Genomic DNA, 12,815 nt, shown 5'->3' on the forward strand with positions numbered 1-12,815 from the left:
ACGGGACGGTCATCGTCGTTGCATCTTACATACACCCCAGTACCTCTATATATTGCCAGTCGATATGCAATCTCTGCAAGAGAATCCAGGACAGCGCAGGTCTCGATAGTGTTGGGTGGCAGTCTCCCTTAACCCAGTGATTCTTAGCACCCTCCGCCCTATCGTTACCGCGACTGCTCCCGTAGCCGGCACTTTTGTTGTTCTGTTTGAAGCCTAATTATTGACAATACTTAGGGTTTCCGCAATGCTTGAAGACAAAATTAATCTAATAAACAAATAAAAAATAAAACCTTTCGAAGACGATAATTACGAATAATTTATGAACGTATTAATGATACCAGTTATATTTAGTAATATTTGAGAAAGTCTCTCTAATTGTTTTCTTAAATACGTTGGAAGCATGTAGGCCTGATGATCTTGTCAATTTCACTTATTCATATATACTGGAATTGGAACATAAAATAATGTTACATAAAAAATGCGTATGTATTTATATAACTTCCTAAATTTCTTATTTTCACAAAATTAATGAAATAGCAATGAGAAAGCTAATTATTTACAACTAAGAATTTTTGTCTGGGAGATTAGTCAATGTGTCGAAAACGCCAATTATTAAAATTTAAATTTCTTTGTGTCTACGCAAAAATCTTGCAAGATACTGCTTTTAACATAGGCTGTAAAAAGATCACAAATCTAATCGGAGCAGTAGCTGGTAACTCAAGGTTAGGCTAATTAAAAAATAACTAAAGATACGAAGACAAGTGTATATTATTTATATACATAGATAGATCAACATTATTAATATTTATATATACATAATATTCTAACATCTAACATATTTTATAATAGAAATTAGTACGTTCGGTGAGTTGAACAGAGATATATTGTGTGCTTGAAATTAATCCGAAGTGAATCACGCGTCGGAGCGTCGCGAACATAACTTAGAAATGTTTATTTTCTTTTTAATACCTATATTATCAATGGACCATTTTAAATAATGTTAAATTTATAAACGATCACTTTATAGTGCAAATAACTGTACGAGCATTATAATTTAAAAATTTTGTATAGTGTAGGGTAGAGAATGAATATAACGACGTGGGGAAGTACCTTAATCTTACAGAAGATCACAGCAAAATAATACTGCCTAATAGTGTTGTGTTCAAGCTTCACCTTTCTATATGGTCAACTAAGGCCTCGTTCCTATACTCAAAAAATGATCCATTTAACTCACCAACGTAGATCACGACGTAAAGAAAGACTAATCGTTTGATGAATATAGAAACCGAGGTTAACAGATTTTGCCTAATACTGGAATGTTTATAGGCTAATTCGGGTCAGTTTAAATAATATAGATATTTATATAACAAAATTTATTAATCAGGTTATCTTCTAAAATATAATATTTCAAAGCAGTCACTTAATATTGTATATAATTAGTATATGACCAGTCAAAAAAGCGTAACACAATCCAAATACAATTCCTATAATTTACCGAACAGTACTTGACTCGACCAGAACAAGAACTGAGAATCATCTAATACAAGATAAAACAGATGTACGTCTAACACACGTGTTGCAATGTTCACAATATTCCGTCATTGGATTATTCCTATGTCCCTGCCATGACACTGTTTTCGGTTCATGGGGATATTGCAGCCATCATCATCACTAACACATCTATGTATTCGAGACTAAGGTATCTGCGATCTGTCTTTCTTATTTCAAAAAGGTTTAAGTACCAAAAAGTTTTTGTAATATAAAAATTGCTGTTTTTACTTCATTGTGTGAAAAGGAATACTTTTTATTTTTATGTGTTGCAAATGAAATAAATATAAGCATAAATAATGTGCAAATTGCAAATGTGTTAAAAGTTCCTGCAAAATTCAACTAAATTTAACGAATTAAATTTTAACTCTGTCGAGAGCAGAAGGTACATCGACCATTTAATCGTGTTCTCTTCATTCTACAGGATATTGCCTAAATATTATGTACTAGTATACAAAATTAAGAGCAGACAAGTAACCATAATATTTGCTAATAGTGAGAAGTATATACTGTATCCAGTAATGTAACACGGCGATCTATTGAAGTGTTGAGGCGTGAAAGACAAACAAAATTACTTTAAGTAAACAGATTTAATGCTAGCTGTTGTTTATGGTTCTACGCGTAACTACTAATTAAAAATATATGAACTTGCAATTTAATTCATATTTAACTTGCAATGCATGTAACTGCGTTTGTTAGGGTGGAATCTTGCAACTCAAATTTTGAAGGATTTCTTCAACCGTTTTAGCTGAAATTTTGTATAGGTACAGGTTTACTTAAGATGACAATGCATGGTTAGCTGTGTGTGTGAAGTCATTCTACATTCAATATGACGGAACATCCAAGATGACGGACTAGTTACTTTTAATGCACTCCTATAATATGAGTATCAAATGAAAGGGGTTGCTGAGAGTAACTCGAAAAATAAAGTGACGTCACTCTAAATCCAATATGAAGGTCTTCTAAAGATGGTGGACTAAGTTTTTATGCTATTTTACAATATGAGTATCAAATGCTGCTTGACATATAAACTCTGTTATGACGTTGTATGTTAAAAGTCAAAGTTTTATAGGTACCGTTTATTTTATTCTTTTCAGCGAGTTCATATAGAAGCTTGCTTCTTAAAGTGAAGGTTAGTTTTACTTTTATTTTATTAGTACTCATCAGCTCAGCTACAATTTTATTGACATTAGACACAGCAGAAAATATCTTGCTCAAAATCTGGAGCAGACCGACTGAGTAAACGTCTCCGTCTTATTCACGGCTACTGCTTTTGAAATTATCTGACTTTGGCACAAGAAATACCTAATTAATAAATATCAAATCAAAACTGATTTAAATTTAAGACATAAAAAGACGTAACGTTGAAGAAAGTAAAATATTTGACATGTTAAAAACGCGAACTTCCGTAATAAACCTAAAATACTAATAAATATCATAATAATTAATTAAGTACGGACTTACTCTTTTCGTTCGAAATTGTAAAAGCTATATAGATCCTTTAATATGTTTATGGACTTTAAGTTATTACAGCTATTTTGTAACTTGAAAAACGAACATACTGCGGTAATAACGTACAGCAATTAGTACAATAATAATGCATGATTCATGACATTATTCTATAAACCAAATAAAGGTATATTTAGAACGAGCGAAGCTAAATTTTTTCGTTGCTATGTGTGTTATCACTTTTTTTTATGAAAATGCATTCGCTACAATTATCTTAGCCGAGTCAACATTGTATGTAATGTGATAAAAACGGGTAAGGAGTCTGTATAAATATAGTCGTAAGAGTCGTAACTCAAGTCGCTTGCGCGCAGCACGCAAAAACTACAAACGAACTGGGTTGGCGAATTTTCCTGTTGGCATATTGCACTGTTACCGTCTGTTAGTGCATTTTTTATCCGTTAAATTCTATCCTGCACATAAGTTACTAATAAGCTTTATTAGCAGGAGGTAAAATAAAATAGGTCGTTAGGGTCGGTTACACCTCAAATTATATACTACAACTTTTAAATTAATAAATTACGAAAATAAATTATTACATTTCTAAAAAAATAATTGACATTTGATGGTGATAATTCATCTAATAGCTTTATCAGCAATCTGTGGAAAATACCCTACATTTAACTGTACAAAGAAGACACAAATACATAAAATTTTAATAATGCCCAATAATACAAGGAGTACTACCCGCCTTTACATGATATATGTACATGTATATTCCTACAATGCGATGTACACATAATGTTCTAAAATCACAGCATTGCATACCAAATTTAAACTTTTTTTTTTTTTGATATCGCAGGGTAACCCATTTACGGGTGATATCCAGGATGCCCGGGTAGGCATTCCCAGACCGTATGTCGGCTTAGCACTTGGGGGTGCACTACCGACCAAAACCCCTGCGGGAGCCTTCAGCCGCTTTAATTGGAGGGTCCCGGAACTGCAGGCAACAGGATCCCTCCAGCGACAGGCTGGCCTCGGCGAAAAGACCGGACTTCTCCTCCATGGGACTGTCCGGCTCACCTCTGAACAATCCCGACGACGCCATGTCTAGCAGGACCGGGTTCCCATCCCGGCCCGACATGGGCATAGGGGCGTTACTGGAGACGCATTAAGTAGCGCCTCCTACGCACCCCCGTTCGTCGCCTGCGGACGGAGGCCTCGTCGGCGGCCCCCTCTCTCATCCGCTCGTCGTTCTCCTTCTGAGACATTACTGTCTCGCAGAAGGAGACCATCGCCTTCCAGGACTCGTCGTCACCGAGCATCGCGGTGATAACGCTCGGCAGTGACAAGTCCCCTCCGAGGACTGTCGTCAGATCGCGACGTAGCGCCGCCCATCTCGGGCACACCTCGAGGGTGTGCTGGGCAGAGTCCACCGCCGCGCCACAATCGTGACATTCAGTCGTCGGCTCCCTTTGGGCCGTCCGACACAAGTATTCACCAAAGCAGCGGTGCCCGGTGAGAACCTGCGTCAGACGGAAGGTGAGGGGTTTGCGCTTACGGCGCATCCACCGCTCAAGGACCGGGCGCAAGGCAGCCGTTACGCGTGTGCCATACTGCTGCTCCACTAGGTCCTCCCCCCACCTCCGCATTAATGCTTCTTGCCCCATCCGGCGCACCCGTAGGATCCCGTCCAACGTGAGGTTCTCACCGAGAGCCCTCCTACCCGAGACGTATGAGTAGGTCTCGGCAAGGACCTCCGCATACCAAATTTAAACTAACGATAGTTACGTATGACTCCAATTTAATATGGGTAACAATGTATTATATTTTCTGGGTTTATGTATGGCATATATTATATGGATTCATAAATTTTTATTGTATTTTTTTTGGATAAACTTAGATTTAACCTATGAAACTTCCAAAATACTATTATACGTAACAATACTACATACGGAAAGAATGTGAGGTCTTTTGTTTTTTTGGCATGACATGATATATCCGTAACTCAATACTCCAATACCAAAAATAAGTTAATGAATTTGAAATCCGAAAAAAGAATAGTTGGAGAAGATTATAGGCTATCAAATATCATGTAGTGTACCTGTGAGCATTTGCTACAAATGTTAACCAATATTTTAAGTACTATGATTCATGATACAATGCAGGTGAATTAAGCAATGTATTGTAGTAATATTATAATTCAATGCAGGTAAAACTGTAATATACAGTTTAAACTTATAATAAAGTTAATTATAGAAAAGGGCCCCTAGACAGTAATTATAAAAATATTATTAGATATACGATTATAGAAAATGTTTTATTTATAGCACTCTATATTGTCTGTCCCTAGACAAGAGTGGATTCATAATTTTATAATTATACTTGAACCAATATAAAAAAAAGGCTGCTAATCTATTTTATGGTCTAATCATCTATTCTCGAAAAAAAAAAAAAAAACAAAATTTGTCCAGTAGTGGTTCTTAAAACAGTATATTTTATTTAGAAAACTACAGAATTTTACATTTATGGTTAAGAAATGTTTTAGAACTTAGTAATATAGTAATGGTTTTTTTAATTATAATACTATAAAAATACCTAATTAGTCTGACAATAAATCTTGATAATAGTAATTTGAATCAAACAAACACAAAAACTTTGTTATACATATATAATATAGATAATTATTGTAAATAGTGGGAAAATGTTATGGTATATTGTTTCTTATTTCTATTATATTCAGAACTCAGAGTCAACTAAGAATCAAAAAAAAGTATGTCGGAAAAATTCTGAGCAATAACACAGCACGTACATATTTATATTTTTCCTTCTTATAGATCTTTTTCCTTTTTGACGTAAAAATGTTATCATTTAGTATACAATAAAGCATATTTGTATTGTATTGTATGGTATAGAATTTAGTATATATTTATAATACTGTTTTTTATCGAGATATATAATAAAAAACTATATAATTATATATCAATACTAATCATAAAGATGAAAAATTTCTTTGATAGTTTGTTTAAATCAGCTAACATCAGGAACTATCGGTTCGAACTGAAAAATTACTTTTGTGTTGGATTGAGCTCATTTACAGAGGAAGGCATTTTTTTTCCACAAATTAATGTGTTAAAAACTACGGGCACAGCTAGGTTTATAGAAAATAATCTCATCATGTTTATTACTTGCTCTTTAATAACCCATTAGTCGAACACCAGTATCACGAAAAGTTTTACAATTACTTAGAAATTTGAACATAGTTGTGAGCTTCCCATACTTTTTTTTAACACAACAATTTTACTTTAGATTGGCCTTCGATAAAAATCGGTACTTTACCATAGAAAAACAAAACAATAAACAAAATAAAATTTTACGAGTGGATAAATATTGCACTTCAATGTTTTACAACTTCAACAATCAATCAGCCAGTTGCCATGGCTTTAACAAAACACGTTAAAGTCAGATAGTGGCTTGTACTTGCAAAATTTAATATTGTTAATTTTATTACTTTGATTAGATTATATTTTTTTGTTTGCCCCTGTCTTACCTTGTTTCTCTGTTGTAAATATATCTATGATATAAATTTTATTGTCAATAATTATTTTTTTGCTCATTTATATATTATGACAGGATATGTTATACAAGCTTACGGTATAATAGTAAGCCTAATATTTTTTAAGGTTTTTTTATATAATGACATCGTCATATTACCTATACATCTAGTAAACATTAAATTACATTTTATAAGATAAAAAAAGTTCTGATTTTATTGATTTTGATGAAGAACAATGATTTGATAAAACAGTTCTCAGTGTATAGAACTATATTCACTATACTACCTAATAATACTAAATTTTACTTTACGCGTAGAAGGCAGGGGTGATGTAAAACTGAATTATTTGATGAAATTTCAACATTAATATTTAGAATAGTCATACAGGGTATATTATACTATCAATTCCACTAAAGCAGTATTCTGGAATATTTTGTACATTTTCAATGCTTTCATAATGAGTATGCATTTGAAATTACATTATTTTACACTTTGAGGTGGTATATTTATATCTTTCTATAAAGTATAGTTACGCCTAGCTATCTATCTATTCTCTGTTTATCTATTTGGTTGTTTACAACATATCTTTTAAGATAGTACCAGAAGGCAACCTGTTTTCTCTTGTTTATACTATAGACAGATTAATCTTCCACATATAACTCAACAATATCAAAATCTAGACAACTCTCTGAGACACGATTATGTTTGTACAAGGAGTGTGACTTACCAGCAAGTAGGAGTGGCGTTATCCACGGTGTCTTGGTTGGCCTGCGAAGGAGACTCGGCTCCCCGCGCGCCACCCGCCACTGAAGAAGCCGTGGTGCCGCTGTGCCCACTCACTGCGCCCACATCATTCACCACACTTTTATTATCTCCACCAAACTGACACCAATCGCATCTCTACCTGAAAACACCACTCGGTTGCACTTCCAATGACCACTCGAGTTCGCGTATGCACTTGAAACGAAACGAAGACACTCGCGGGATGTATTACACGCGGAAGGACTACGAGAGCGGTACGATGGAACGATCACGCCCAAAATTCACGAATATATCCCTAAAAAAATGGCAACCTTCAAATATAATGACCAGACTCATCTCGCGAGTCCACCATGGATTACTGTAATATTTATAAACTTTCACGTTTTAATTATAGACTAGACGTTACTAATAACGTTTGAACATAAGTAAAAGATGAGAAAATAATATTTATAAATAGATTCGGATTATTTTGATACAAATCTATATCGGTCGTATATCACTGCATACACACCCTCGATTCGGGTGGAGTGGATCCTCTTCTCTCTCTCAATAATAGTTTTAATATCCAAAACTTAGCACGGATTAGTTAATAAGACTACAATTAAATGACCTACACCCTGATAACTACAAAGACATTTTTGTAGCAATGACAGCGATCCGTATCGGCTTCACAGAACCTACAGAAAAAATCAACATGTCGCCTACTGTGATATTACGAAAAGGTGTTTTATCATTGCATATTCTGTTGAATAGAGATAAAGGGGCGTGGTCAACTAAAATTCAAGATGATGCAAATGATCTTGATATCAGTGATGACTTGATAATTTATTAGAGAGTTTATTATACATTTTGATAATTATATTTAAGGTATTTCATATGAATATCACATTGCGATTGTATCATAGTCAACAAGTGAAAATGTGTTATCAACAATTATTTAATGATATAAAATTGTATGTTCATATTGTATAATTGTAATATTCTACATTTACCACCATATTTTTTATTTTTACTAGCTAATGTAATGAAAGTACGTTACCGTCTCATGAAGTACCATATTAAACAAGTATTTAAAAATAATTTCATACCTTTTTGTTAAATGATAGTCATGAAAATAAAAACGAGCTTGTATATTTATACAAACAGAAACTTGATTTTCATCATGACTTGCAAATATTAAATAAACCAATTTAAACTAATCCTCATAAAAAAAAAATTAAGTGCTAGTCTAAAATATATGCAATTCGAATCTAAATAACCACAAAGAATTCAAATCTTTTTAAAAAGAACGCGTCAGCTGTTTACTTGTCATGTCGGTGACAGTTTGACGTATGAACTACAAATTTACGCGCGTAATTCTAGTGCATTTTTGTTTGTAAATTATAAAAGAAAATTAAAAATTTGTCGAATGAAAAAAAAAAAAACACAGTATTTTATTAATTATATATAAACGTCATGGCTACACATCATAAGACATTAAAGATGATTGCCACTAAGTTGGGACTTGGTGAAGAAGACAAAGTTATTAAGTAATTTTCAAACTAATTTATTGAATTGCGCCATAAAATAATAGAAAAATCCCCTGTTGCTTAAAATACTCCTTATTGTTAATACTTATGATTTTACAGTAAGGCAGCCGAGTTCGAAAGATTACTGCAAACGAAGTCGGTTGCCGGCAGTAGTATGACAGACACTAGTAAAGTTGTGATTTGTTTGGACCTAGCTGCGTCTATTTTCGGAGCTGATCTGGATAATGTAAGATAAACAAAATTTATATAAAACAACTTTCAGTACTTTTTCACAATTCAAAATTGGCCCCAATCTGAGACATTATTATTCAAGGAAAATATAAACATAACATCTCAGTTGTTTATGTGGTTTTAAACTGAACATTCTGATTAACATAATACACAATCAGTTTATGCAATTTTCAATTCAATTTCATCGTTGTATGGTTTTTATCAGTCTACTCATTCTTATATTCTTATTATTTTCATTTATTTAAACTCTAAGTTCATACTGAAATTTGAAAAATGTCAATTCCTTTAAAAACAAGTAAATATAATTGAAAGCAACTAATTCAAATTAATGAATAAAACAAATATCAAGTAAATAAATAAAAAGTTTCCATACGAAACGAAAATATTTAAATGTTTCATAGTATATTTTTTTATGATTAAATAATAATTTTATTACAGAAAGCAGCAATCAAATACTCAGGCTTGAAAGGTCCAACATATACAAACTGCAGGAAGATTGTTGAAAATCTTTTAGAAATTAATAATGAAAAACTAAGTATCCATTTCCTGTGTGTATCATTACAATGCTCTGGTGTACAAAGTTTGGCTGAAAGAATACTCGAAGAATACCAAAGACAAGCTAAAACTGTAAGTAATTTAGCTATTATTATTATATTTTATTTATTTATTTAAAAGTAACTTTATGGAGTTTTTTACACTCTGTATGAGGAGTGAGTGTTGTAAAATATAAAATACAAACCTGCTTTATTTTATATGCTAATGATACATAGGATAAAAGCAATAAAAGAAAAAGACATAAATATATAATTATGTAACGTCATGTATAAATCAGATGATAATCTTATATATAAAATTCTCATGTCACAATCTTAGTTAACATACTCTTCCGAAAGGGCTGGATCGATTTTTATGAAGTTTTGTGTACATATCGGGTAGGTCTGAGAATCAACCTACATCTATTTTTCATACCCCTAGGTTATAAGAAGGATTAAGGCGGTTAAAAACATATATGGCAAAACAATGTTTGCGGGATCAGCTAGAAATTTAATAGAATGTAAACAGCACTATTAATTTCCCCTTTTTAATGTTAAATATATAAAGATGTCTTTCCTATAATGAAAAATGATAAACCAATAAGACAAGAATGATAGTCTAAAGCACGGGTGAGCAACCTGCGGTCCGAATAGAGATTTTGTGCGGTCCGCCAGAAGTTTTCAAGTTTTCAAAACTGTCAATTTTATTATAATAAGGCACCAAAATTCAATACTTGTACCATTGAGCCTTATTATTTTCCATTATTCTGTGCTTTTGGCCTGAATGTCAATTCTTCAAAATTTTGCAGCCCTCTAGTAAGAACGGTTGCTCACCCCTGGTCTAGTGTTATCATCAGATTATTATTCATTGTAGTTACAAAATGGTACTAATTTTTATTTTTATTTTATTTTATTTTATTTTTTCATTTGATAATTTATAAAATGTACATTTTTTTCAGAATATTGATTTAAATTTGCCTCAGTATGTGTGTATGGCTGTATATCAAGCATGCAGGTATGTTATACTAGTTAGAGTAAATGCTTAAATTTTGATTATATTTAAAACATTGTTTAACATAGGCATATTTTAGGGGACTGCAAAATTTGCCTAAATATTATTTTTGAAACATTATATAAAAAATAAAAAAAGAGTAGCCGAAATATATTTTGCCTTGATTCAAGAATTTTATGGAATTATGGAAACATTATTTCTATGTGGTGGCTATATTATTTACTACCGTAGCCACAAAGCTTAATTCAGAATAATAGAATGGGTGACCCAAAAAAAGATTAGCTAAAATAATGGCGACTAGCAAGGCTGTTGAAATGTCAGTAGGGATGGCAAAAATTAAACAGTCTACAGGTGGCAAATTTGTAAATCCACCATTAATTGTTGCATAGTTTTATATTCACCTATCTGCTATCTGCAATTATTTAAACTACTAGATAATTTGCCTCTTGTTGACTTGTAAAAAATTCATAAATTTTAGTATTGTTCTTAATGATGTGGAAGAAAGAATCTTTTAATAACAAAAGTATTTTATTCTGTGTATAATTATAAAGCAACAATTATGTGAAGTTTCAGTTTTTCAATGATGTGAATTTTTTGTCATGCCAGACATTTATAATTATTAAATTAATGCTAAAAAAATTCTCCTTGTTATTTCGCATTGAAAACATGCGTATGATTTACATTTCAAGTTTAAATAAATAAATTACTTTTTAGAGTTAATAAAGTTAAAGTTCCAAAGACTAAAATATTAGAAAAGTCAAGATTAAAACCAGCACAGTGGGCAAAATTAGACGCTGATTGGACAAAGCTGGTTGATGAAAAGTTTGCTACTCTAAAAAAAAAGGGTAGACCTGCTAAAAATACTGAGCAAAATGGTAAGTATTATTAAAATAAAAAATAGCTTTATTGAACGAGGCTTTTCAAAAGCACTTTCGAATCATTCGTATTGCAGTAATAAGCCTAAAGCTAAGTCAGCCTGTTTATTTAAAAATAAAAAATAAGCAACTGAAAGAAAGTGAAAAAGAGCAAGTGAAATTCATACTGCCATTTTTTCGTAATTTTGTTTTAATTTTTTAATAATAAAAATTTTCTCTTATAAAAACCTTACCCTATGACGAACTATGACGGACTATGACGAACGCAAAAAAAGGATAAATCAATTTTTTGCAGTCATTCGGAAGTTATATGTACATACATACATTTTGGTGATTCATTTTTATAGTTTTAAACACAACCATATAGAGTTAATTATCAATTGGATAGGTTCTTAGGTGGTGACTATGGGCACAACACATTAGTCCACGCCATTTTTGGCGCGAACTTGTAAAGGCCTACGTCCAGCAGTGGACTGCGATAAACTGAAGAGATGATGATGATGAGGTTCTTATGTGCCTAGACATTCAGTGTGATCAGTCTGATTTGATACTTTAAACTGTACATAAACTTTATATTGAATTGATTAATTAATTAACATTTTGTTATAATTAATTAAATAAATAATTAATTAAACAATTAATTTTGAAACTTATTAAAATTGTGTCCTAGTAAAATTTAAATTGCAGTGGAAACACCTAATATTAATTTTTCAGTCTATAATAATGGAACTTTTTTAAAGAATTCTTTTGAACTGTATTAGGTAGACATTGAAACTGAGCTTGGTTTTTCTTCATAAATATTACTAAAGTGGTACAGATATATCTATGTGTGCATGAGCAACACATTATATGGATTTTTTGACAGAAATCACTTTAAAATGTGATTTAATACATTTTCAGAGGAAGACCAAATCATGGAAGTAGATAGTCAAAGTCCTAAGGAAGAGAAGCCAACGGAACCTCAGATAGAACCTTATGAAGATTGGAAGAAACGAATGCTAGAAGCTGCCTATAAGGAGTTAAAAGCGTTAGAACTGAAAAGAAAAGAGGCAGAAGAGAAAGAAAGAGTTAAGAAGATAAAAGAAGTGATGACGTCACCAAGACGATCGCCTCGAAAGACACCACAAAAGTTTTCACCTTACAAAAGCCCTGTAAAACCTGTTAATGGAATAAGGCTCTTGTTTCCGCGGGAACTATGATTTTTATTGCCATACTTTAAAAAATTGGACATCGTGCCTTTCTGATTACAATTTAAGTTTTATTTATGAAAATTTATATAAATTAATTAGAATTTAATTTTAAAATTATAAATTTGAAACTAAT

General features: G+C 32.1%; 1 protein-coding gene across 1 annotated transcript; it reads left to right on the forward strand.

The window, feature by feature from the left end:
* Positions 1–8,919: 8,919 nt before the first annotated feature.
* LOC123665638 (origin recognition complex subunit 6) lies at positions 8,920–12,813 on the forward strand. Its single transcript, XM_045599912.1, has 5 exons — positions 8,920–9,067; positions 9,511–9,699; positions 10,565–10,620; positions 11,332–11,492; positions 12,393–12,813. Exons 1-5 carry the CDS (start codon positions 8,996–8,998, stop codon positions 12,689–12,691), a joined length of 777 nt encoding a protein of 258 aa, XP_045455868.1. The 5' UTR covers positions 8,920–8,995; the 3' UTR covers positions 12,692–12,813.
* Positions 12,814–12,815: the final 2 nt, after the last annotated feature.

The sequence above is a fragment of the Melitaea cinxia genome, chromosome 24 (genome assembly GCF_905220565.1).
Source record: "Melitaea cinxia chromosome 24, ilMelCinx1.1, whole genome shotgun sequence".
Classification (NCBI taxonomy): domain Eukaryota; kingdom Metazoa; phylum Arthropoda; class Insecta; order Lepidoptera; family Nymphalidae; genus Melitaea; species Melitaea cinxia.

What these genes read in the sequence shown, in the direction of transcription:
- LOC123665638 (XM_045599912.1), top strand. Translation starts at nt 8,996, where the DNA reads ATGACAGACACTAGTAAAGTTGTGATTTGTTTGGACCTAGCTGCGTCT. An exon ending in GCTGTATATCAAGCATGCAG is followed by an intron (nt 10,621 to 11,331) that starts GTATGTTATACT and finishes ATTACTTTTTAG; the next exon opens with AGTTAATAAAGTTAAAGTTC. An exon ending in TAAAAATACTGAGCAAAATG is followed by an intron (nt 11,493 to 12,392) that starts GTAAGTATTATT and finishes ATACATTTTCAG; the next exon opens with AGGAAGACCAAATCATGGAA.